Here is a 23,427-nt window from a genome sequence, read left to right as displayed (position 1 = left end):
GTGCGTGCGTGCGTGCGTGCGTGCGTGCGTGCGTGCGTGCGTGTGTGTGTGTGTGTGTGTGTTTTGTGTATGTGTGTGTATGTATCTACGTATTACATATTATAATTCAACTAGGAAAGATATATACACATTAAATATTTTTCATAGTTGAATTGTCATCTATATATTAATGTTAGTTTTGAAGAAGCATATAATATGTCTTATTATTTAAAGCACAAAATTTTATTGATTATATATAATTAATTTATAACTACATATATATGTAGCGAGTATCGTGACATCTTGCATTTTATTTGGGCTGTAATTTTTCTTTTTTTTTTAATATTGATTTTTTTAATCAAAATTTTTTAATAAGAGCATATTTAGACCAAATTTAAACCTCTAGAAATAATTAAAATTGATACTATTAACTACGACCATTTTTATAAACAAACCGACTGTTTTGAATTGAAAAGACAAAATTTTGCATGGTGTGAACTATTTTCTTTACAGAACGCTGTTATTATTCCGTTCTAAATACAAATCTTGTGACGACAGAAAAATAATATATTAAATTGTTAAGAGTTACAACATTGTTGTGAGCGTTTTTGAATATTGGCCTTTGTCTCAGTTAAATTTATTAATAGTCTCGATAGTACATTAGTACTACAATTAAGTCATATCATTATTAAAATTTGAATCAATGTATCTATATATTTTCTATAAGCATTATATGTTCATATAACTCTAATGGACCAGATGTTTATACATATATTATTACACACTAGCAGATAAGCTAATATTTACTTAAAGATATCTAAGAAATGTTAATGTTAAAATTCCAGTTGATCGGAATAGGAATGAAATTTTGATGTTTTTAAGATTATGCCTATGCACAGAATTTTTCTGAAAATGGTTATAGTTATTCCTGTTGTAAAATATATGAATATTATGATAAAGATACTTTTTTCATAATTATATATTTAGATAGGAGAAAAACATATATATGTATACATATACATATATGTATATATATTATTGAAGAATATATTATTTTAATGTAATGTAGTTTTACTTAAAAAAAAAAAAAAACTAATTTACTACGTTGTTTCATATAATATCCTACAGTAGAGGAGACTGTTTATCATGAAACAATTTTCGTAGAAATAATTTCTTTTACGTACGTATTTTCTTTTAATCCAACATATAAATAAAGTGAGATTTTTACAGATTTTTACAGATTTTTTTTTAAACAAAATTCCTTAGAGTCCTTAACCATTAGTTTTGAGAAATTTAAATATAAAAATCGAAGATTTCTTTCTGTTTCAAAACAGAAATTCTAATATGCTTATTTAAATTTATTTATATCTTACAAAAGTGGACTTAGGTATAAAGCAATAAAATTAAATAAAACGTACAAAGTTCTTATGTTTGAATGATGCAAATATATTTTCAAAATCATAAAGAAATATAATTGAAAATTAAATGCAACACATGTACCCTAAATTATTCTGCAGGATACAAAATATAGGTCAGTATTCAAAATCGGTTCTTATTTTAAGATCGTCTTAAATAATGTCTTAAGATGCTAATACGGCCCTCTGATTAGCTTATGACATTTTAAGACTGTACTTGAGCCAACTTCAAGTATAAGAATCGATTATGAATATCGGTCATAGTCCAGAAAATCATCGTAAGGTAACACAGTGAGATGAATTTTATTAAGTGTCCTCAAATACTTGAAGCACGTAACAGTCTCCACTACTACTATCGGTACATACGATGGATAGGGTACAAATATAGAATAACTTTTTAAAAATAAATATGAGAGAATATGTTTAACATACCAATTATATGTTTATAAATTAAATTATGCGCAACATGTTGCATGATTTATTGCAATAATAGTACAATGAAAAACATACATATTGAATACACATAGGACAGCCATAAGCAAAAAAACTGATCGGACAAAGAAGTTTAAAATTTTTCCTTAAATCCTATATAGATTTTGTATGACATGTAACATTTGTGAAATAAATCTGTTTTAAAGTATAAGTATCAAACTTTAAAGAAATTCATATTTAATGATCATAGTAATGTTTTACCCTTTAATTTTATTATTCTTTTATTAAGAAGTAAATAACAATTTTATCATTAAAAAATTAAGCGAATATTTTGTAAACTGTAGTTTTATAGATTAATAGAGTGATGTTGGAATAATCCGCATATATGTATTTTGTGTTATAATGTGTACTAATTAATTAAATAGCAATATATTGTATGCTTTGCATGTAATCGAATACGATAAACGATAAACTATTTTGTTTTATTTTAGTCGTATTCCATTAACTAAATAATTAATTTTCCATGTATTTACCTAGTCAAGAACAAATGAGACATCTGGAACGTCAAAGGATTTTTCTTCGTCCAAGTCATCAACAATCCCTGACCTTCCTAAGGCAGCAAATTTTGAACGTTGTACTTCAATGCAAACTTTATCATCTCGAACGAAAAAAAAATCTTTGCCAAAACGCAGTATTACATTTGCCGATCTGCCACCGTCTTTAAAAAAGAGTTCAGATTCTATCGTTTATTCGTCCCACATTAAGCCTACTCTATCTAAACTTGAACAATCAAATCGGCCATTGCAGGAAGCATCTACTTCTTTTCCACAAGTTATTTCCTATCAAACACCTGCACGTTTCCAACTTCCCCCAACACCTCTAACTGCTCCTGAATGCTGGGAAAATCTTGATACTTCGGCTTCTTTTAGCAAACGACAGATAGCACGTTCTGTTGATGGAAATGTTCGGGTTGAGGTGGGTTTGAAGAGCATGTTTAATTGATAATATATTAATATACTAATAGAATACATACACATATATATTATATATAATATATATAGTATATACCGAGCATTACCGTGTCTCCAGACATGTGTATGTATTATATATATATATACTGGAACAAAGTTTCTATAATCTAAAAAATAAATTTGTCTACTAATAAAAGCTTCAAATTTCTTGAATGCAATCCAATTAAGTCTTATTTATTTTATTTATAGCATGTATTTATGAGACTGAATGCAATATGTAAATTCTTTATTCGAGATTATTATTATAATTACTCTCTATAAAAAATATACAAATCGATATTTATTTGTGTAAATGTTTATAAACACAGCAATCTCCAACTTCATCTCCAACACCACCATTAACAAAAATGTCAGTCAGCGATAAAAAGAAGTTATTTGAAAGTGCCATGGAAGAACATTTGAAACCGTCGCCTAAACCAGGTGAGAATATACATATGTATTTCGTGTATATATGTACCATATACTTTAAATATTATATATTTTATGCTTATATATAAGATATTGATTTCGAAAAATAAATCAATAATTGTATACATATATACATTACAGATAAAATATTCAGTTTTTTAAGTCAAGATGAGGTAGAAAAAATGAGACAAGAGGAAGGTAAGCTGTCACTTGTAAATATAGCTAACCAGTTTTTTTTATTTTATATCGTATGTTTTATCTTAACATCATTGAAAATAACTATAAGAATCATGTTTTTCTAGAAAAAAAAATTGCAACTTTGACGCGAGATGAACTCAAATCATGGGCACAACTTGATGATAACGAAGGTCTTGAAGATTTCGATACAATGGATGATCAGGATAATGGACGACCTAAGTAAGCTTCAATCTTCACGTTTAAGGCTGGTATTCATAATCGATTCTTATATTTAAGACTATCTTAAGTACAGTCTTAAGATCTCTTAAACTAATCAGAGAACCGCATTAGTACCTTAAAAGATTACTTAAAACGATTTTAAAATAAGAACAGACTATGAATACCGGCCTAAATCATTCCTTATTTCGAAAATAATGCAAGCTATTGCAATATTCTACGCATAGATTAAATGGTAACATTTATGTCTAATATAAATAAGTATAAAAGTATACAACTAAATATATTTCATGTACAAGTATTGTAAAAAAAATAAAATGAAAAATTATATATATATTAGATTATATGAATAAAACGTATTATATCAAACAGCTTTTACAAAATTTAAAAAGTTATATTAATATTATGTTTACATTATATATATATGTATATATATATATATATACATATATATATATATTAACTAATTTACGATCTATAAACAGGATACATTGGTTTTAAATAAATCTCGTGTAATACGGTTAATAATATACTTATATCATTCTGTTTAACTTTAGAATAAATTAATTTTTTGCGAGAGGAGGGAAGGAGAAAGAACAAAAGGATGGGAGGGAGAGAGAGAGAGAGAAAGAATATAATATGTATGTTTAAAATATTAAACATTTGTGTTCAACCATTTGAATACTAACAAGCAATGTATACGTTATGGACTGGACATAATTGAATTATAATTAATTACGATAGAACAAATTTCAGATTATTAAATTGTTAGAATCTAATAGCTTTTATAATATTCGAACTATTGGTTATGGTCAATTATGAATACAATGCAGAAATTGAGGTTTTTTTACTTATGTTCCCAAGTAAGTGATAGCATATTTTAAACTCTATTATAGAAAAATTAATTTCAAACTTTAACATTTGAATATAATTGTATAATTATGTTTTGCATACATGCAGCGTATATTCTATATGTTTATTTGCATTTTTATTTATTGCCAATAAGTTTTAGATATGAATTTGTTACAGCTTATATATTCATATGCTATATATTGTTATTGCTTATATTTATTCCTACGTTTGTTTATATATGTATATCAAATAATTATATATATATTTCGTATAAATTTTATTACATATATGTATATACATAATGAAAGAAAAAAAATTTTATACACAACCACTAAAACAAATTTTAGTTAAATTATTACACTAATAACGCAATTTCAGGAATAATTGTTATCAAAATCTTTAATGAATTACATTCTCATAAAAATTGTAGAATACTAGTAATAACTTGTTAAGTTTAAATTATAATTGAAATAAATTACTATTTTAAATATGATTTAAACATATTTGATACTTAAACTATTAATATTGCTTATAAAAGATATGGAAACTTTACTATATTTTTTAGTAATAAATATGTAAACTGAAATAAATAAATTGTTCTGTGTTCTATTCTGTTCTACTTATATCTATTAACACTCACAATTTGTCCCTGGCAATTCGAAATGGGAACACGTACACGCGCGCGCGCGTATGTGTGTATAGGGTGTCTTATAATCACCATAGAATACTTTCACAGTATATTCTAGAAATAAAAATCCTAATGTGAAAATGTTAAGGCTACAATAATTTTTTGAATTAAAAGCTGTCTTTGATCAATTATAATTCAAAAACTATTATAGCTTTGACATTTTTGTTTTAAGATTTTTTATTTTATTGTACTTCTCTCCCTAGAATACGCTATAAAAATATTGTACAGTGGTTGTGAAACACTGTGTGTGTACACACACACACATACACACACACACACGCACACATACACACACTCTCGAACTTTTGGCAACGATCTGTAACGTGAACGATCTGAACTAATTTTGTGTTGTCTCTGTATTTTTAAATAAATGTAAAGTTTATAGCGTATATCATTCGTGAATATGAATTCTCATTACTTTCCAGTAGTCGACTGAGCTCGCGAACTTCGATCCCTCTTATTCAGAATATTCCCAGCAGCGTACGGACAGCAAAAGCGGAACGTCGTTTTAAAGAATCTCTTAATGAAAAGGTATTATATTTTTTTCAATATTTATTTATCATTTTATTAGATAATATGATCATGTATAGGATCTTTCAATGTTTTAATTAAAATTATGAAGAAAACATTTATTAATTCGTGTATGTGTGTGTATACATATGTTTTCTTCATAATTTTAATTTTATATTCGAAGGGCCTTATTCCGGATGAGAATGAGGAACACATTTTAAGTCCTGCAGAACAGCGAGCGCTTCAAGCGGAGAAACGTGCTGCTTGGCGACAAGCGCGTTTTAAATCTCTCGAGCAGGTAAAGTTGAAAGATTCTATACATTTATGAAAAGATTGATAATAATATAATATTATAATAAAGTAGATCTGTCTAAAATAAAATAATACGATAAATGTTTCTCCTTTATAGGATGTGCTCCAAGCACAAATCTTTATTAGAAAGATGAATGAAATAACGGATATTGCTAATAAAGAAGATACGACTGCAACCGTATCTACTCCTGATCAAGAGAAAGCAGTCGAGGTAAAATTTTGAAAGTAGTATTTCAGGACGAAATTAATTATATACAATAATTTAACATATATAACAAGATCCTGCAAGCTTGATTATTTTAAAGTTATGTGTTTAACCCGATTATTTACTAATCGCTGTCTTGCTCGCCTAAACTAACACAACATTCATGAAGGAAAAAATCATTATTACAACGGTTCCCATTTGTCTGTCTTTCACTATCTTAGTTTACTACGTTACGGCCGTCTAGCGCAGATTTTCCTAAACTCGCTGTGCGCAGTAAAGTGGGTCCTCCTAAAGAGATACGCGAATCTGAGAAAGTAGTGGACGAGAAGGTCACTCAGCGTACCGAGGAATATACTGATGAAGTGACCGGCGAACGTCGTGTACGAACTGTCGAATACGTCGAGAAGCTCATTGAGCATCAGGTATTATGCTTGTAAAATTTGGCACGAGCATTTAAGTACCACATTTATTATATAAATGAAAGGATTAAAAGCACAATAATAAATTATCACTGTTGCAACTATCTCTGGAGTGCACCATATTTATTCCGATTCTTTTTTTTATCGTTTTATTTTATTTACGGATATAAATAAAAAAAAACGGATATATTCTAAATCGCACATATGTTTTGGGAAACTTGCGAGCTTATGATTATCTATTAACATTTTGTTTAACAACTGATTGATTAAAAAACTATTGTTGATAACATTAATTAAGTAAAATGATAGGGAGCAAATTACAAGGAGATATAACGCTAAAAATCTAAAAAGCACCTCTAAACATAAAATAATATTAATTAAATTCAGTATATTTTATACGTGTATACCCTATAAAAAAAAATTGCATTACAAAATTAAGAAAAGTTTTTTTACATGTGTTTTTATCTGTATGTATCTATGTAACACCTGTGTACTGTATTTGTTAAATTATTATTGTGTTATTGTTATTTCAAGATTCCGTCGCTTACATCGATGGTATATTATGCGCCATCTTGAACTATGAATGTTACTTCTATTGATCTCACTAACAACTTTTTCCTACTCATTGGTAATTTGGTTTTTATATATCTTATGTATATATTTTGAGCTTATGGCTTTATATTTGTATACAGTGTACGCATGACTTATTTTGTTTATATTTCTATGCTCGATATGTATTTTGTTGCATGTACAGACGTAAAATTATGCTAAAAGAAGTGTCGGAAGTATCAAAAAACATAGAACAACTAATACATTTTTTCTATTAAAATTAGAATTGAAATTTTGTTCTATAAAGCCTTTAAAGAACAGAAATAAAAAGTGACGCTAATGTAAATCGGATGTACATACATCTACAAACAGATATCATAGAAATTGATATGTTATTTGATCTATGTAATCTCAATTTATATATATTCTACATATATCATAAGATATTTAGATTGTCTGTTGCAAACTATAAAAATGTTTTAATTGCATTGTTTGCAACATACGCTTTATAAATTCAGGTTTGCGTACAATTAATTACGATTGAAATTTATAATTTACATATTTTAATTAGGTGGAAACTTTGAGGGAGAAAATTATATCATTGGAATTAAGCAATGCAGAAGAGGATGTAGAAAGTATAACTGGCACTGGTGCAAGCGATGCTGAAAGTGAAAGTGAAGATATTACAAGACAAAATGTGGCTGTTAGTACCGTAAAAGAAAAAACAGATTCTCATCTTACGACTAACACATCTGAAATTGCAAATGAAACGTCTACTAAAACAAATGCAAATCTTACTGCATCTACAAAAAAGAAGAAACGTAAACGATCAAAAAAAGGTCGTCACTAACGAAATATTTCAATGTGTATCTTAAGTTAAACAATAGGATAGATGCGTTGATGTTAAAGACTTGGATAAAAAACGATGAAATTTTTACTATTCTAATATTTTACTATTGCACAAATTCATTGTGTAACATCGTTTTATGTGAATATGCATACATTTATGTTATATAGATAAATTATACATATGCATTTATATATGTATATTTCAATTGATTTTTTAAAATTTTTAATGCATCGGTATTATTGTTTTATGTTTTTATCTCATCTTTCTTTTTCCTCACATAAATGTAATGAGTAATATAAATATATAAAAATGGCGATCTGGCATTAAATAAACGTATTGTATTCAATGAAAATGTAATATTTATATAAATATTTCGTGATTGATTCAGTGAATACAATACATCCATTATCTGTAGAAGTATAATTGCTATTTTTATTACATTTTGTGTATCTCATCATACATGTATTACAATTTCGTAAATCTAATACATGCTGCAAATTGGTTAATTTGCATATTTTGATATTATAATTTAAACATTACTGCATTTTTGTACGTTATTATTGACATATTTAAAAATTAATTCATAAATTTCGCTTGCAATTTTGTTAACACACTCATAGAGCATAAATTAATTAAATTTAAGAAAAAAAGAGATTAAAGATAAAAAAGGAGTAATAAAGTAATATCTCAGTGACAAAGAATAATACACGGAAACCTATACATTTATGCCATTTTTATTATTTTTTGGATATATTTTTTAGCAACGTTCTAATTTTATTTTATATATGAATATATTTTAATATAATCTGTTTTTATCTTTTGATCGTGTGTAACAATTATGTTTCTACATAAATCGGAAATCATAAGAATAATACGATATAGTTCGCGAACGCAGATGCAAAATAAAGATTTACGTTTGTTTTTATACTGATTTGGTTTTCTGCTTGTATCTTGCGTGTGGTGATCGTCATTCTGCAATCAGCATTCTGTGAACTACGTTTTGCGATTTGCAATTATGTAGAAACACCATTATACACATATGCAATAGTTATATACGATACATGTGTGTATGTATATATATATATATGTATATGTATGTATATATATATACATATAGATAAATATATGTATGTATATACATATGGGCCTGAAGTACCCTCTCCGCGAGGCTGGGATGATGACGGAGGGGTTTTAGTCGGTAGGCGCCGTCGGTTAGGGTGACCGTGGTTTAGGCCACTGGTCCCGGCTGGCGGTGAATCCGACACTCCCTGGGGTTGGTTATCCCAGAGGTCTTTGGAAGATAACTTCGAAAAAAAAAAAATGTATATACATATATTGAGATAAAAGACAAAAGATATATTAGCGAGAAATCGTCAGACGCCATTACATTTTTATTATGCGCATGATGAAAATCGTATACTTCTGTTTTTCCATAAAATTCTTTGAGTTTTTATATATATATATATTATATATAATTACGATTATGTTTTATAAGTGTAGTATAACATTTTTACAACGTCCATTGTCATATACTAGTTATTTGTATTCATTGAAACAATGGAATTTGTTTTAAAATTGTTCTTTCTACTTACTTTGCTAATATCGTGTAAAGATATCAATAATTAAAGATATCAATAATCAATAATTAAAATTGCTCTTTCTACTTACTTTGCTAATATCGTGTAAAGATATCAATAATTTTAATTATTGCTGAAATATTTAAATTATAGACTTTAGATTGGCCAATGGCTTACCTTATGTGTGTGTTTGTAGAATATTTTATTTATTTAACATGATTTTAATATATAATTTTTACATAGATATTTTGATCTATAATAGAATACTGTAGGAAAAACAAATTCGTGCGCGTATTATTTGAGTCAAATAAGAAAATATCAAATTTCGATTTACTTTAATGCAAATTATTCATAATGAGAAGCTACCAAAAAATTGAGCAAAATATAGACGTAGATTATTATATATAATTTAATAATTTGAATATATAATTAGAATGAAGTTTACATCTGTTTCTATACATATTTAATACTTCGAATAATTTTTAATGCATATACGCCAGACTGTGAAAAATTTAAGACATCACACTTTATATAATTTATCATTTATAAAGTATTCGTAATATTGTGTTTACGAATATTATTTTATACCGAATATTTTTTTACATTTGTTAATAAAAAAATATGCGGTTAAAAATATATTTATTTGCTAGATACACATAATATAACATACATGGAATTTTTTCCAACAAGTGTAAATAAGTAAAATTAAATAAAATTACGGTTTTTTACTGTTTAAAGTTCGATTAAGAATGAGGGACCAATGAATGAAATTAAGTGAACTCGTTTATCATATAGAAAAGGCACTTGAAAGATATACTGTATTATTAATGTTTAGATATTAGAATGTTAAGTTCTATCCTTTAAAATACTAATTAGTAGAATACTAATTAGTGTATTATGTATTAGCATATATGAGTGAGTGAAGAAAAATCCAAAATTTTTATTTTACTAAACCAATCTATCTAATTGAGACTTTTTATCTTTAATTATCTGGCACACATCGAGACTATTGATAAACACATCGTAATTTTTTATAAATCATTATTAATTATATCATTGTTGTAGAAATATTATTAAAGTGCCAATGTTAGTATTTTCATATAAGAATACATCATATATTTTGTTAAATTATCTAATTATCATACAAATACATTATACATATAGTTTCTTGTTTTGCTGTCTCACTTCCTCAATTTTATTTCAGCAATGTAGTGCATCATTATCATATAAATTGTACAACATAGATTCAATACTTATCTATATGAGTCATTTTTGACTTGTATAGCAAGATACAATTCTTGCCTATCAAAGTTTAATAATGCGTTTAAATGTGGATATTAAATATACAATATTTTAGTTTTGAAATATTTTTAAATGATGCAAATATTAATTATTTTTTAATTATATTAATTGTATAGTATAAGATGATTTTATTAAAATGATTTTATTAAAATGTATTAACTATACATTTTAATGAAATCATCTTATACTTTTATTTCTTTATTATTATATATATTTAGATTTAAAAACTGTGGAGGGTAATATAAAGAATGCCGAACATCTCATAAGCATTATATGAAATATAAAATAGATTAATAGAGACAAATCATCACACACATACACAATTAATAAAAAAACTAATTATGCATAAATCTTAAGTTTTCTTTTATAGATCTGTCTTTCAAATTATTTATTATTTATAAATTAGACAGAATATCCTTTTCTCATAAATAGCATTATAATATGCTCGAAAACAAAATTTTATGTAATTACTGTTACATTACAAGTGTATATTTTATATTTTTTTCCTATGACCATTGTGAACATTTACCAATTTGGATGGTAAGAAGCAATAAGTATCTTTTAAGATATTTTACCAAGAGTTTAAGGTTTTAAAACATAAAATGGTTATGTAAAAATAAAAATAATTTGTGCACCTATTTGTAATAAATAGTTGATATTTTATTCATAGGATGTGTATTTATTAAGATCTTATGTATTTTTATTCCTGTTTAATAATTATGTTATGTTAAAGTTTGTTAATTATCATAAACTGCATAAAAGTACACACATAATTCTCTAGATAATATATATCATATTCTAAATATCATAAATTATTTCAAATGAAAATTTCATCTGCACAGTTACTTTTTTGACGCTATTATACCTTCCAATTGAGTCTGAAAAAAATTATAATTGATTATGATATAATATTTTTATGATATTATTGATTTATGTGATAAAAATGTTCTACAATATAAATAATACAGTTTAAAGCTAATTCTACAATGTACTTTTTATTTCCTGTTTCTTGCTATTTATCTCTTGCCTTCTTGATTTTGAAAAAGGCAAGAGACAAACAGAGCAAAACAACAAGAAGCAGGAAACAAAAAAAGCACATTGTAGAATTAGCCTAAAACTCATAATGATATGATAAATTTATATAGAATAACTAAATCAAAAATACATTTTGCAAAGTGTATGTCTTGCAATTATATTATTTTGTTTTATACACTTAAAAATATTTATATTTTTGTAGCTCTTTGTATATATCTATATTTTATGCATTTCAAAATTTATATTACATGTGTAAACACGTATTATATTTATCTATGTAATTAATCTTTTCTAAACAATTAGATAAGAGGTAAGATGATTAAAATATCTAAACACAAATATTTTGAAATAAAATACAATAAGGATATGATCAATGCTACAAATACTTTAAAGCGTTTCTTAATTGGTCAATTTGTAAAATTCTTTCTATTCTGATTGGTCAATCAAACACTTCAAAGCATTTATGTAAGACTTTTTTTAGTGAGACTTTGATCATACCCATGTATAGAGCTACATAAATACAAATATTTAAGATATTGCAATATGTTAAGATTTATAACGTAAAACACTCCCATACTGCCTTAAAATTAAATAAATATTTTTACCTTCAATTGCATATTTGTTTTTTTAAGGAATTGCACTTCCTCCATATGTTTTTTTTCCTCCGCTTCCCTTAATTCGGCCGATCTTTTCTCAGATTGATCATATTTGAGTCGTAATTCTGCTACTGTTCTCTCTAGCTCAATTTTTTGTAGTTTTAATTCCTCGGCTGTATTAATTAAATTTTCTTTGCCTTGCTCGGCCTGTAAAAATAATCTTTTATCAACGATTATATGATAATAAATTTTATATAGACTGTAGTAGAACAAAAGGTATTCTGTGCGTGTTTTATAAACTCAAAAAAATGTGTATGATATTAGAAAGGATAGGTACTTGCAGCGCTTTACGCATTCCGAAAGCGATGCTACTTTGATATAATGTCTGGTACGCAGCTAATGTCATTTTAATTTCGTCCCGTACTCGCAATAAAAGTAATCCACGTTCGGCGCAATTTACAGTTACTTGCCGTATTAATTCATCTGAGGAACATGTAACAATATGCGATATTATATTTGCACAAATATATGTTTCAATTTAAATATAAAATTTATGCATGATTATATACATATATACCGAAACATTGTGTATAGAGCTGTCTACGAACAGGACAAATACCGGTTTCTCTTGCCTGCCTTTGTTGCAATCGCATATCGAGTTGTTCTTGTAAATTAATCACATCTAATCTTGTTGCGGGAGTACTCGATACCTAAATAATATATGTTATACATTTCTATTGTACATTGAAAATATAGCCTTAAGAATGTGTTTAATTTTACGCGCTGAGTCCATATTTGGCCCTCTTCCTCCCATTCTTTCGGTGGTAAAATTCTATTTAAAATTTCGATAGTTTCTCGTCGTACATCAACTGGAGGTAAGGTTGTTTGAATTTTGCAAGTAGCTATACCAATTTTTGCTGGTTCCTTACGTATCTATTGTTTGATTAAAAAATATTTAATGAATAAAAATACAACATAAGATATATAAGCAGGTATATATTTATTGCTTCATATTTACATCCTACATGCAGAATTACTTTTTTAAGATATCGTAATTCATGTAAAAATACATAATAAAATGGTAATAAAAATTCGTCGCACCTTCTCTGGATGAGTCGTAATTAAAACTGGATTATCATACTTGACCAGTGTGTCCATAGCAGGAATTGTTCGTTCTTTAATCGCTGTCGCCATTTATTTAAATAGGATTTACATAGAACGTAACTAAGCGCTATTATATGTTGAATATTATTTATCGCGAGTGATACGATATCAAAGCGATAACTTTCATTCTTAAAATTGGTAGCTGAAAGAAACGTTGTCATGGAAACATTGATGCACCGCACCATCATTCACAGCCGGCTTTTACTTCATACCGCCTAAAGCGCCAATCGTTCGATGGCTTGATCCATTTCATCATTTTATACCAAAAGAAGAGAAAACTTAGTGCGAGCATTAAGTAAGAGCCGGTTACAATATTCAATTTTTAATTAAAATAATAAATAAAGTTATTTAATAAATAAATTATTTATATACATTTACCTGTCAAAGTTGAATATTCTGCGACAGCTACGATAGATGCGTGCTTTGTATTATATATCTCGTTTATATAATTGCAAAAAATAGAATACATATAGAAATGTACACGAAGATTTTTTATAAATGATAGTTTAATATCGCAATTTATCATTTAAAATAAAATTATATTCCGTCATCCGTGTGTGTGTGTATATATGTGTGTCAAATATTGATATTTTTAAAAAAATATATATAAGTATTTGCATATACAAATATAAGTCATCCGAGATAAAATTCAGAGCTGCCACGAGTAAGATTTATTATTATACAATATAAATAGTATTTTTTTTTATAGCATTTTATACTTATTGTGATTATTGTATATACAATGATATATCTAAATCGACTAAATCATAAATCATAAATTTTATATTTTGTTATTATTATGATTATTATGATACATACTTTAAAGATGAAAGATGCTACATATAACTTTTTACAAACATGCAATTAATAATTAAATAACTGCGTTTAATTGTAAAATAAATTGATCTCTCAATTCATTTGTACTGAAATCCATGTCGTCATTGCTTTCTTCAAAAATATCTTGAACAGTGCCTGTTACAGTTTCTGTATCGTCCATCATGCTTTCTTCATAACGGGATGTATTACACTGCGCATGATTCTTTGTATCAACTTCCATATCATTTTTCATAGACTGAGTATCATTTTCTTCATCTGTAGTTAGTTTTAAATAGGCTTGGTGAATTTTGTTGTTACTTTTACTGATATCTGAGATATTGTTACTCGAAAAATTTTGCAAAACCGATAATGTTGGAAGCGGAAATCCATAATTTAACAACTTTTCGTATCCATTCATACCGCAAATTTCTTTAATTTCCACTGCCATTGCTAGAACTTTTTCAGGATATTTTTTCTTTGTACTGTCTATCAATATTTCGTCAAATTTACTCATACTTCCCTCCACGAGTTTTTTTCGTCTCATAAAAGTTTGCATATTTAACATCTTCCTTCTATATGTATTTGTATTTTTCTCTGATCGCTCAAGGTATTTCGAAGCCTTATCCAATTTCCAATTAAGTTCTTTTATTTGTTTATCTCTTTGCTTGATTTGATTTTCTAACTGTCTCTTTTGTTGACATTCGATAGTTATAGATTTCATTAACTTTTTATTCATCTGTTCAAAATAACTCAATCTGTTCGATAAATCATATGTCAGCTTATGTTTTACATTTATTTCTTTATGGCTTGTTGAAAATGGTATGCCAACTGTACATTTATTCAATTTATTCATCTGTTTTTCTATTTTCTTTATTCTTGCTTTGAGCATTAAATTTTTATTACGCAATTTTTTCTCCAAGTCCTTGAGCGAAATAAGTTGATTAGTTAATTCCCCAATGACAGTTTCTTGAAGTTTTACTTTTCGTTGTAATTTCTTATATTCACATTTATTAATATTATTCATTGTTGGTTGTTCAATATCGCTATTAATAATATTATTCATATCCAAATCCTTTTCTTCATCTGTATTTGATGATGATAATCTTGTATTTAGAAATTTATCATTTTTTAAATTTGACAAAGCAACTGGCATTCGATCGTCGTTTCTTGACGCAACACTCGTAATATATGGTGAAGAAATATTATCATTACATTTATCTATAGAATTAGTTTCTAGTGGATAATCATCTATTGTAATGATGGAAGTAACTAATGCATTATTTTTTTGCTGTGAACAAGTATTATTGTGTTCTTGAATAATAAAATCATTTTTATTATCTTTAAATACATCATGCATAATATCATATATATCCTCGCGATCGCCTGTAACTTTGACTGTAAATTTTGTTGTATCATCTTTATTATATCGCATAATTTCAGATGAATTCAGTTCTTCTTTTGATTTATTTTCTATTTCTACAATATCCGAAGTATCGCTGATATTCATAGAATTTGTATCTTCAAACGATGTATCTAGAACTGATGTTTTTATAGATCTCATAACTTCCTCTTGAATCGTTTCTTCATACCTTATAGCAGTCCTTGACGCAATATGTATATTTTCTCTGCTGGAAATGTCTTCTATACATTCAGTTTCAGTGATCTCTTTATCATTAGTAATACTATCGATACTTGTAGTATGCCGATTCTGTTTATTATTCTCATTAGTCTCATTATTAGAAAATGTATACTTAGGAATGCGAACAAATTCTTCACTGCTTTCACTACCAAAGATCATTTCGATGTTGTCTCTATTGTCAATAAGCATATCTTGAATTTCATTTTTCGACGAATATTTATAATTTATACTTTTACAAAATGGCGACTGTATTATTGGCTCTTCTATACTTCCTTTTTGATTCTTAGAAGTTGAGTTTAGTTCCTCTATATTAGACGTATTCTTTTCTTCACGATCATCACAAATTTGCTTTAATTTTTCCTCTATCTCATCATAATTATGATTGAAGATCTCATCATCTTGTTTTATTTCTGTTTTTACAATATCCTCACTTTGGTCATTAGTTGAATTTGTTTTTGTTATAAAATTTATAGCAGATACTTTATTCTTTATACATGCTTGCCCTTCAGAGTCATTTTCTTTGATATTACTCTCTATCTCCATATTATCATCTAAAATAATAATATTGCTCTGTAAAAGATTATTCGTAATATCTATGTAAAGTCCATGAGATGTCTGTTGTTTATTTTCTATCTTTTTTGAAAAATTATTTACTTGATGTTGTACAAGTGACCATATAGATGATTTATTAGTATCTTGCGAATCAGAATCTTTTCCTTCCAAGTGACTAATTAATGAATGGTCAGTATCATTTTCTACAGACTCTATCATATAACAGTTTTCTTTCTTTACATTAGTTAATTTGATATGCTTCTTGACAGATTTCCTGGTTGACGTTACAGTAAAAATAGATGGAATAGCATTCCTGTTTAATCTAAGTTTACCATCTGGGGTTAAAGACCATTCCTTTGAATCAAAATGTACGTGACAAAGAAAGGAATTGTTAGATGGTTCCCAATCAGCCCTAGCAACTCGGTCCTGCCAAATTTTTCTTAATTTTGGATCCCGAGGAAAACATTTCATAATATATCCTTTTTCACTACGATTGTTGCAACCAACAGCTGCACATCCTGGCATTTTTCATTAATGAAAAATAGTAATCTGTAAATTTGAAATAATATTAAAATTATAGTATAACAGCACAAAAAGTACATATTAAATGTAAATTATATTCCCCTCACCTTTTTACATATAAAATGCAAAAATAGATTTCATTATAAAAGCAAAGTGCAATTGAAACTACCATACTTTTAATTGTATACATTTTGATAAATTATTTTGATAAATTTGACATGTTGTATCATTTAACGATATTTAAAAAGAATTTAGAATTCTGTCTTCTTACCTCCCTCCTCTTGCACTACTAATTTCATTCCCTCCTCAAAGAGAGCATATACATCATGTAATATTCTTCAAAAAATGACAACATTATTCGTAAACAGTTAAATTCGTAAAGAAACTTTTCAACTTGGACGCTCAAATAACGTGTATATTGTCCAATTTTCTCATATCACGAAATAACTAACGTTTGGTTAGAATTCTGTGTCGCGTACTAATCGCGATGTGCACACATAGGTACGCTGCAACATGGCCACGCCGTTACTTTATTTTATAACCAATAATGGCGAATTCGATACATATGCACTGACCCTGTACTCTGGTGCTGCCCTGATATGGTGCAAGTGCAGAACCACTTCAATGCTTATTCACAGCACATGTTGCACAAAGGTTAATTGGTTATTAAAAAAATAGTATTTTAATAAAAAAAAATCATAAAGATGGAAACTGACGATAAAAGTACATCCTCCTTTAATAATTTAAGTACTTTAATGCTTCTTTCGGTAATTCTCCTTTATTTTGATTTTCGCTGCAAGTACCATACGCTGCACCGCCTCGAGAGATGATAGAAAAGCTCTATAGGTACTAATTTTCAAATGTCCGTTCTAGAATGCGTGCACTGTTTTGTCATGACGTAGTTCCGGCAAATAAAACGTAATACAATGGGCGTCCGTTAGTTCAAGTTAACAAAGCGGCTAGTCTGCTTGCCAAGCAAATAAAATAATTGGTTATTACTTATAGATCCAACCAATCATATTCGATCGGCAAGCGTACCTAACCGCTTTACCGTCTTAAATTCGCCCCAATGTCTTGCACTAAGTACAGTACAGCCAGAAGTCTGGATCCTCGGAGCCTGAAGAAGAAGAAGAAGTACAGTACAGAATGTGATGCACCGTCGTCAAAAAGAACAAGCCTATAAAATTATAAATTCAGCACTACCAGAGATCTCTCTGGCACTACACTGGAGCACACTGGAGTTTTCATTTGTCGAGTACAACAATCTCAACGTACTTGATAATAGTGCGCACAAGCCGAATGTGTAGCACTGAAAAAGTTGAGTAGTAGCACTCAGTGCGCACTAGTGCAGTCTGCCGAATTCGCTAATATGCCAGGTAATTAATGTACAATATATAAATGTCAATTATACCTATATTCCTTCCATGTGAATTTATAAGTTTTGATCAGTACCTTCCTCTCACACTTTTGTGTCAAGTTGAAATAATATTATAGGTATATAAAATAAGTAAGAAGATACTTATTGACCTAATTTCCTTGAATAGGTTAAAAGTTATTTACACATAAATGTACCTCTAGTAAACATAAAATATATTTAGCAGCAGAAAGATAACACGATGAATAAAAATACTCGTGAAACAACGCCGGGTGATGGCTTACGATCATTACGGAGTACTACATTATTCCGTGCCGTTAATTTCGAGTTATACATTAAGCCGGTAAGACTACAAAATGATAAAATATGTTGAAATTGAGTTCAATATTGCCTTCAATGAAATGTCATTCGCAGAACAAAACCATCATGATTCTTGGTATCATAGCAATGTTAAGTTGTTCAGGATATATATTCTATATGAATACTAATCAAAAGAGGGATGTTTATCATACTATGGTTAAATCAGACGAATCAGTGGTACTAGTGAAAAAATCATCCAAGTGGACTGATTAGGTAAAAAATCCTTGCAAATAACATATGAATATTACATTACTTTGTGTAATTGAATTTATTCCATTACATTAGTATTTGTTATAAGGTATTAGAGTTTAACATTTAGTATTAAATAAAAGCATTAAACTATATTCTTCAACAAAAAATTTGTTTATTTTTGGATTTGAGAAATGCATTTGTGTGATCTAAATACATATACACAACTTTTTATAGATATGACTATATGCATTAATCTATAATTGTTACAAATCTGCAACAATCATATAAAATCACTATACTGTGAAATTTTTACATCAAAATTGTATTATTTCGATAAATGAAAATAAAAATTTATTAAAATATATTCCGTATATAATAGAATTTTATTATAAAAATAATATAATTATATCATTAATTATATTTTATGTGATAATACATCGTAAACATTTTATTGGTAACAATTATAGGTTAACATTTCTCTCTTCCCTCTCTCTCATTTCTTCCTATATACATATATATGTATGCATACATACATATATGTACTTTTTATATACATACTATACATATAACTATACAGATTTTTTTATTCTTTTACAAAATATCAACATTTATAGTTTATATCAATTTTACAATTTTACTGCAATTTAGTATAATTGGCAGTATATTTGATTTTTTCTACTTATACATATCTATTTTTCATGATCATTAGTTGAGATTGAATTAGTCTTAATTTCTGAACAAAATAATTACCACAAAAATATATTCACATTAACTTTTTATCATACATATGTATGATATATATGTGTAATATTTTTTATATGTTGCTCTTACTATTCAATTTGTCAATATATTTGCATTTTAATAAAAATTTAATAAGATATATATAATTCTAATGTGTATTTGCGTGTACACACTCCTCTCTACAAGGAAGCCCATTGTGTGTTGGAAAATCAATAGAGATATCGCTAAATGTAATTATTTTACTATGTTCTATAATATCAATAAATTGCGATATCTATAAACTAACTTTTCTTTTTGTTTCTTTTAAATATTTATCTTGTGTAGTACCATTACATTGACATTACTGCTATGAAGAAAATATCTTCAAGTCTAATATAAAATCAAATCTAATAAATTTTTTTATCACACATAGATGATACAATTATTAAATTAGATTAAAATTACTATTATTTTAACACAAAAAATATTCTTCGCATTTCACCTTTCTTGATAATAGATATATATTTTCCTACACAAGCTGTCTATATATAATATATATATATATATATATATCTTTATCCTATAGTTTAAATAAAATCACTATGAGATTATATAGTAGATTAAATTATTAAATTCTGCTAAAATCTTCAATATCAAATGAGTTATATTTACTTTTCCTTATAATATTTTAGAGCAGAATTTTTCAACCAGTGTAATGTAAAGGATCTTGAAGTATACTAAAAAAATTAAATGAAAAAATTTAGAAATTAGTAAATAAGCTAGTGAGAGGCGCGAAGTAAACAATATTTTTTAAATTATAAAAATTACCTTAAGTAATATTTTTTTAAATTTTAGTTGAAGCGATATTGTCATTGTAATAAAATCACTCTTTAAATAATAATAAAATAGAAAAATAAAAAAATTTAGAACTTTATTGATTGAATGTGCTGGAGCTATCTGATAAAAAACCTATGCTAAACGTTGTGAATTGTATATACTTAAAGGCCTGCGTACAATGGAGGAAATATTAGGAATAGGAATAAGTATTAAGATTTCAACTTATCAGAAATCGCATATTCTAATGTCAACTGTTTCTCATAGATTAAAATCTTAATATTTCTTCCATTATGCGCAGGGTGATGTACCTCGACAAATTTAGTTCGGTATTTAATATGCTGCGCGAATTGAAAAAGGTTGAAAAACGTTGCTTTAGAGCACTCAACAATTTCCATGGCATAACAATTTTCGTAAACTACTAGATACATACATATGTATATATAACTTTTACTTTTAACAATATGAACTACATGTATATCTAAAAATTCTTTGTTTAAAATATGACAATTAATACACATAGAAAATTTGGCATCATTGTAATACTTTGCAGCATTTTGTACTTTATCCTGTAAAATTTTATAGTAAGGAAAAAAGTAGGATAAAAGACAATTTATCACAGGAATAATAATTGTATAGGTATATAAAATAATTTAATCTCAAAGTAGGATAAAGACAAAATGCATGACTTCGTATAACAAATTTCAGTATTAGTAGAAATTAATCATTTCTTTGATTACTAATTGGAAATTGAATTTTGTCATACAAAATATATATAATATATACATATAAAATATTGCCATATTCGTAATGTTGAGGCTTGATTATTAATTTGTATTTGTAATATTCTATTCTAACACATACAGTTGTTTTGTGCTTCTGGTAATAGCTTGATCGTTTCATTAATCGCATTTGCCACATAATCCAAATTATTTTCATTGAGCCCACACATATTTATACGTCCACTACGTAACATATAAATGTGATAATGATCTCTCAGATGCTGGACTTGCTTCTCTAAAAGAAAGAAGAAAACATTTTTTTTCGTGACTAGTTTTCAAACTGCATTGTAAAACCAAAAATATAATTTTTACAACTAACCAGTGAGTCCTGTATATGAGAACATTCCAATTTGCTGAATAATATGATCCCAAGTACCTGGGGTACCTAGTTTGAGCAATCTATGATGCAAACCTGTTCTCATTTGTTTAATTCTACTGGACATTGTTTTAATATGATCTTTCCTAAAATATTGAATTGTATTATTAAAGTAAATAATAAAGAATATGATTATTTTTTATAGATTTTTACAAATCAATACCATTCTTCAAAGAGCTCCGGATTTCTCAGCACAGTTGCAACAACTCGTGCACCATGATTAGGAGGATTGCTATACATTCCTCGGATAATTAATGTTAATTGTGATTTAGCTTGAATCATTTCCTTTGTATCGGCCAATACAAAAACTATGTTACCGACTCTTTCGTTGTATAATCCAAAATTTTTCGCAAAACTTTGCGTACAAATAAATTCGATTCCACGTTCGGCAAACATTCGTACAGCATACGCATCTTTGTCTAAATCTCCACTTGCAAAACCCTGTTAAAATCAATGTATAGTCTCAGACTTATCAGAATGATTGAGAAAAAGATTATATTATTTATTTGTATCATTTATTTGCTTATAAATATTAATTTAGATATAGACCTGGTATGCACTGTCAAATAGTGGGAAAAGTTTTTTTTCCTGAATTACATCAGCTATTTTTGTCCATTGTTCTGGAGTTGGATCACATCCAGTTGGATTATGTGCACATGAATGTAAAATAATTACAGCATTTTCTGGAGCATCTCGTAAATCCTGAAGCATTCCTTCTAAATTAACATTACGGGTCTTTTCATTCCAGTATGTATATTCACGGGCGTTTTTAAATCCTCCATTAGTAAACACCAGTCTGTGATTTTCTGTTAATACATATAATCTTACAATATATGAAAATATTCACCATTAGATGGAAGGGGGGGGGGAGAGAGAGAGAGAGAAGCAGGAAGAAGTTAATGTATTATTTTTTAAACTTTTACTTACCCCAGGAAGGTTTACTATAGTAAAAGGTATCATAATGTAGAATACGACTCAAAAATTCAGCAGCAACACGTAATGCTCCAGTACCAGAAAGTGACTGAATACCAAATGCACGCCCTTGGGCAATAACAGGAGAATTTGCACCTAATAACATACTTGTAGCAGCTTCGCTAAATGCTTCTAGGCCAAGAACTGGTAAGTATTCATGATTTTGTAAATCATCTGCTGCAATTGTCTTTTCTACCTTTTTTACAACTGGTAGAACCCATGGTTTACCTTCATTAGTGCGATAAGCTGAAAAAGATTTCTATATTTCTTAGTAATTCATTATAAATAGAATATAAAATTAATAATACAAAATTAATTAAATATATTAAATTACAAAAAGGAATATGAACATGTAAATGTTTTCGTGCAAATTAAGAAACAAAATTTTCTTATGTATATATTTATTTTTAATATTAATACTTATATTACAAATATATAAAAAATTAATTTATTAGATTTATAAAGTCTAGTTAATAATATTTGCATTACACATTGAGATTCTTATTTACTTTTATATATTATTTCCTTAAAATAATCGAGTTATGCAAT

The 23,427-nt window shown here is 27.4% G+C and overlaps 4 protein-coding genes across 8 annotated transcripts in view; 2 read left to right on the top strand and 2 right to left on the bottom strand.

Annotated features, from left to right (window-relative positions):
- Positions 1-8,064, top strand: part of scrib (scribble planar cell polarity protein) — a 31,590-nt gene extending 23,526 nt beyond the window's left edge. The window contains exons 27-35 of the mRNA XM_018542606.1: positions 2,364-2,801; positions 3,166-3,277; positions 3,407-3,463; positions 3,568-3,682; positions 5,645-5,750; positions 5,914-6,027; positions 6,139-6,252; positions 6,468-6,668; positions 7,786-8,064. Of these exons, the coding sequence (XP_018398108.1) occupies positions 2,364-2,801; positions 3,166-3,277; positions 3,407-3,463; positions 3,568-3,682; positions 5,645-5,750; positions 5,914-6,027; positions 6,139-6,252; positions 6,468-6,668; positions 7,786-8,064 (1,536 nt within the window). The remainder of the gene's footprint in view (positions 1-2,363; positions 2,802-3,165; positions 3,278-3,406; positions 3,464-3,567; positions 3,683-5,644; positions 5,751-5,913; positions 6,028-6,138; positions 6,253-6,467; positions 6,669-7,785) is intronic.
- A 3,695-nt stretch (positions 8,065-11,759) lies between these two features.
- On the bottom strand, positions 11,760-14,198 carry Dnali1 (Putative inner dynein arm light chain, axonemal Dnali1). The gene is made up of 7 exons (XM_018542599.1): positions 14,117-14,198; positions 13,676-13,880; positions 13,355-13,507; positions 13,152-13,284; positions 12,912-13,057; positions 12,584-12,781; positions 11,760-11,821 (listed from the first exon to the last, which is right to left on the bottom strand). Exons 2-7 carry the CDS (start codon positions 13,766-13,768, stop codon positions 11,786-11,788), a joined length of 759 nt encoding a protein of 252 aa, XP_018398101.1. The 5' UTR covers positions 13,769-13,880; positions 14,117-14,198; the 3' UTR covers positions 11,760-11,785.
- Positions 14,199-14,609: 411 nt separating this feature from the next.
- Positions 14,610-23,427, bottom strand: part of Got1 (Glutamate oxaloacetate transaminase 1) — a 9,598-nt gene continuing 780 nt past the window's right edge. Inside the window, exons 2-7 of one of the 2 annotated variants that reach the window (XM_018542613.1) lie at positions 22,834-23,124; positions 22,456-22,712; positions 22,070-22,347; positions 21,850-21,992; positions 21,613-21,765; positions 14,610-16,651 (exon numbers count right to left, since the gene is read on the bottom strand). In XM_018542613.1, coding sequence (XP_018398115.1) covers positions 14,610-16,651; positions 21,613-21,765; positions 21,850-21,992; positions 22,070-22,347; positions 22,456-22,712; positions 22,834-23,124 — 3,164 coding nt within the window. Of the gene's footprint in view, positions 17,295-17,538; positions 17,741-21,612; positions 21,766-21,849; positions 21,993-22,069; positions 22,348-22,455; positions 22,713-22,833; positions 23,125-23,427 lie in introns of those variants that run through there. The other variant, XM_018542612.1, reaches the window with a different exon arrangement.
- Positions 18,118-22,103, top strand: LOC108776104 (small integral membrane protein 8). 4 transcript variants are annotated; one of them, XM_018542616.1, is made up of 4 exons: positions 18,681-18,761; positions 18,866-18,985; positions 19,057-19,215; positions 22,052-22,103. In XM_018542616.1, exons 2-3 carry the CDS (start codon positions 18,884-18,886, stop codon positions 19,213-19,215), a joined length of 261 nt encoding a protein of 86 aa, XP_018398118.1. In that variant the 5' UTR covers positions 18,681-18,761; positions 18,866-18,883; the 3' UTR covers positions 22,052-22,103. The 4 variants fall into 4 exon arrangements, with proteins under 4 accessions (XP_018398116.1, XP_018398118.1, XP_018398117.1 ...); XM_018542615.1 differs by having other exon boundaries at positions 18,694-18,774; XM_018542617.1 differs by having other exon boundaries at positions 18,701-18,761; positions 18,869-18,985.

The sequence above is a fragment of the Cyphomyrmex costatus genome, unplaced genomic scaffold (assembly GCF_001594065.2).
Source record: "Cyphomyrmex costatus isolate MS0001 unplaced genomic scaffold, Ccosl1.0 scaffold337, whole genome shotgun sequence".
In the NCBI taxonomy this organism is placed as follows: Eukaryota; Metazoa; Arthropoda; class Insecta; order Hymenoptera; family Formicidae; genus Cyphomyrmex; species Cyphomyrmex costatus.
The sequence above is the reverse complement of the archived record's forward strand: the minus strand, read 5'-3'. Positions and strand labels throughout refer to the sequence as shown.

Excerpts from the sequence above, each read along its gene's own strand:
- Dnali1 (XM_018542599.1), bottom strand. The coding sequence starts at position 13,768 with ATGGCGACAGCGATTAAAGAACGAACAATTCCTGCTATGGACACACTG. Across the intron at positions 13,508-13,675 it reads TTACGACTCATCCAGAGAAG|ATACGTAAGGAACCAGCAAA; the intron begins GTGCGACGAATT and ends ATCAAACAATAG. Across the intron at positions 11,822-12,583 it reads AAACAAATATGCAATTGAAG|ACTCAATTGGAAGGTATAAT; the intron begins GTAAAAATATTT and ends AATTTTTTTCAG.
- LOC108776104 (XM_018542616.1), top strand. The coding sequence starts at position 18,884 with ATGAATAAAAATACTCGTGAAACAACGCCGGGTGATGGCTTACGATCA. Across the intron at positions 18,986-19,056 it reads TCGAGTTATACATTAAGCCG|AACAAAACCATCATGATTCT; the intron begins GTAAGACTACAA and ends TGTCATTCGCAG.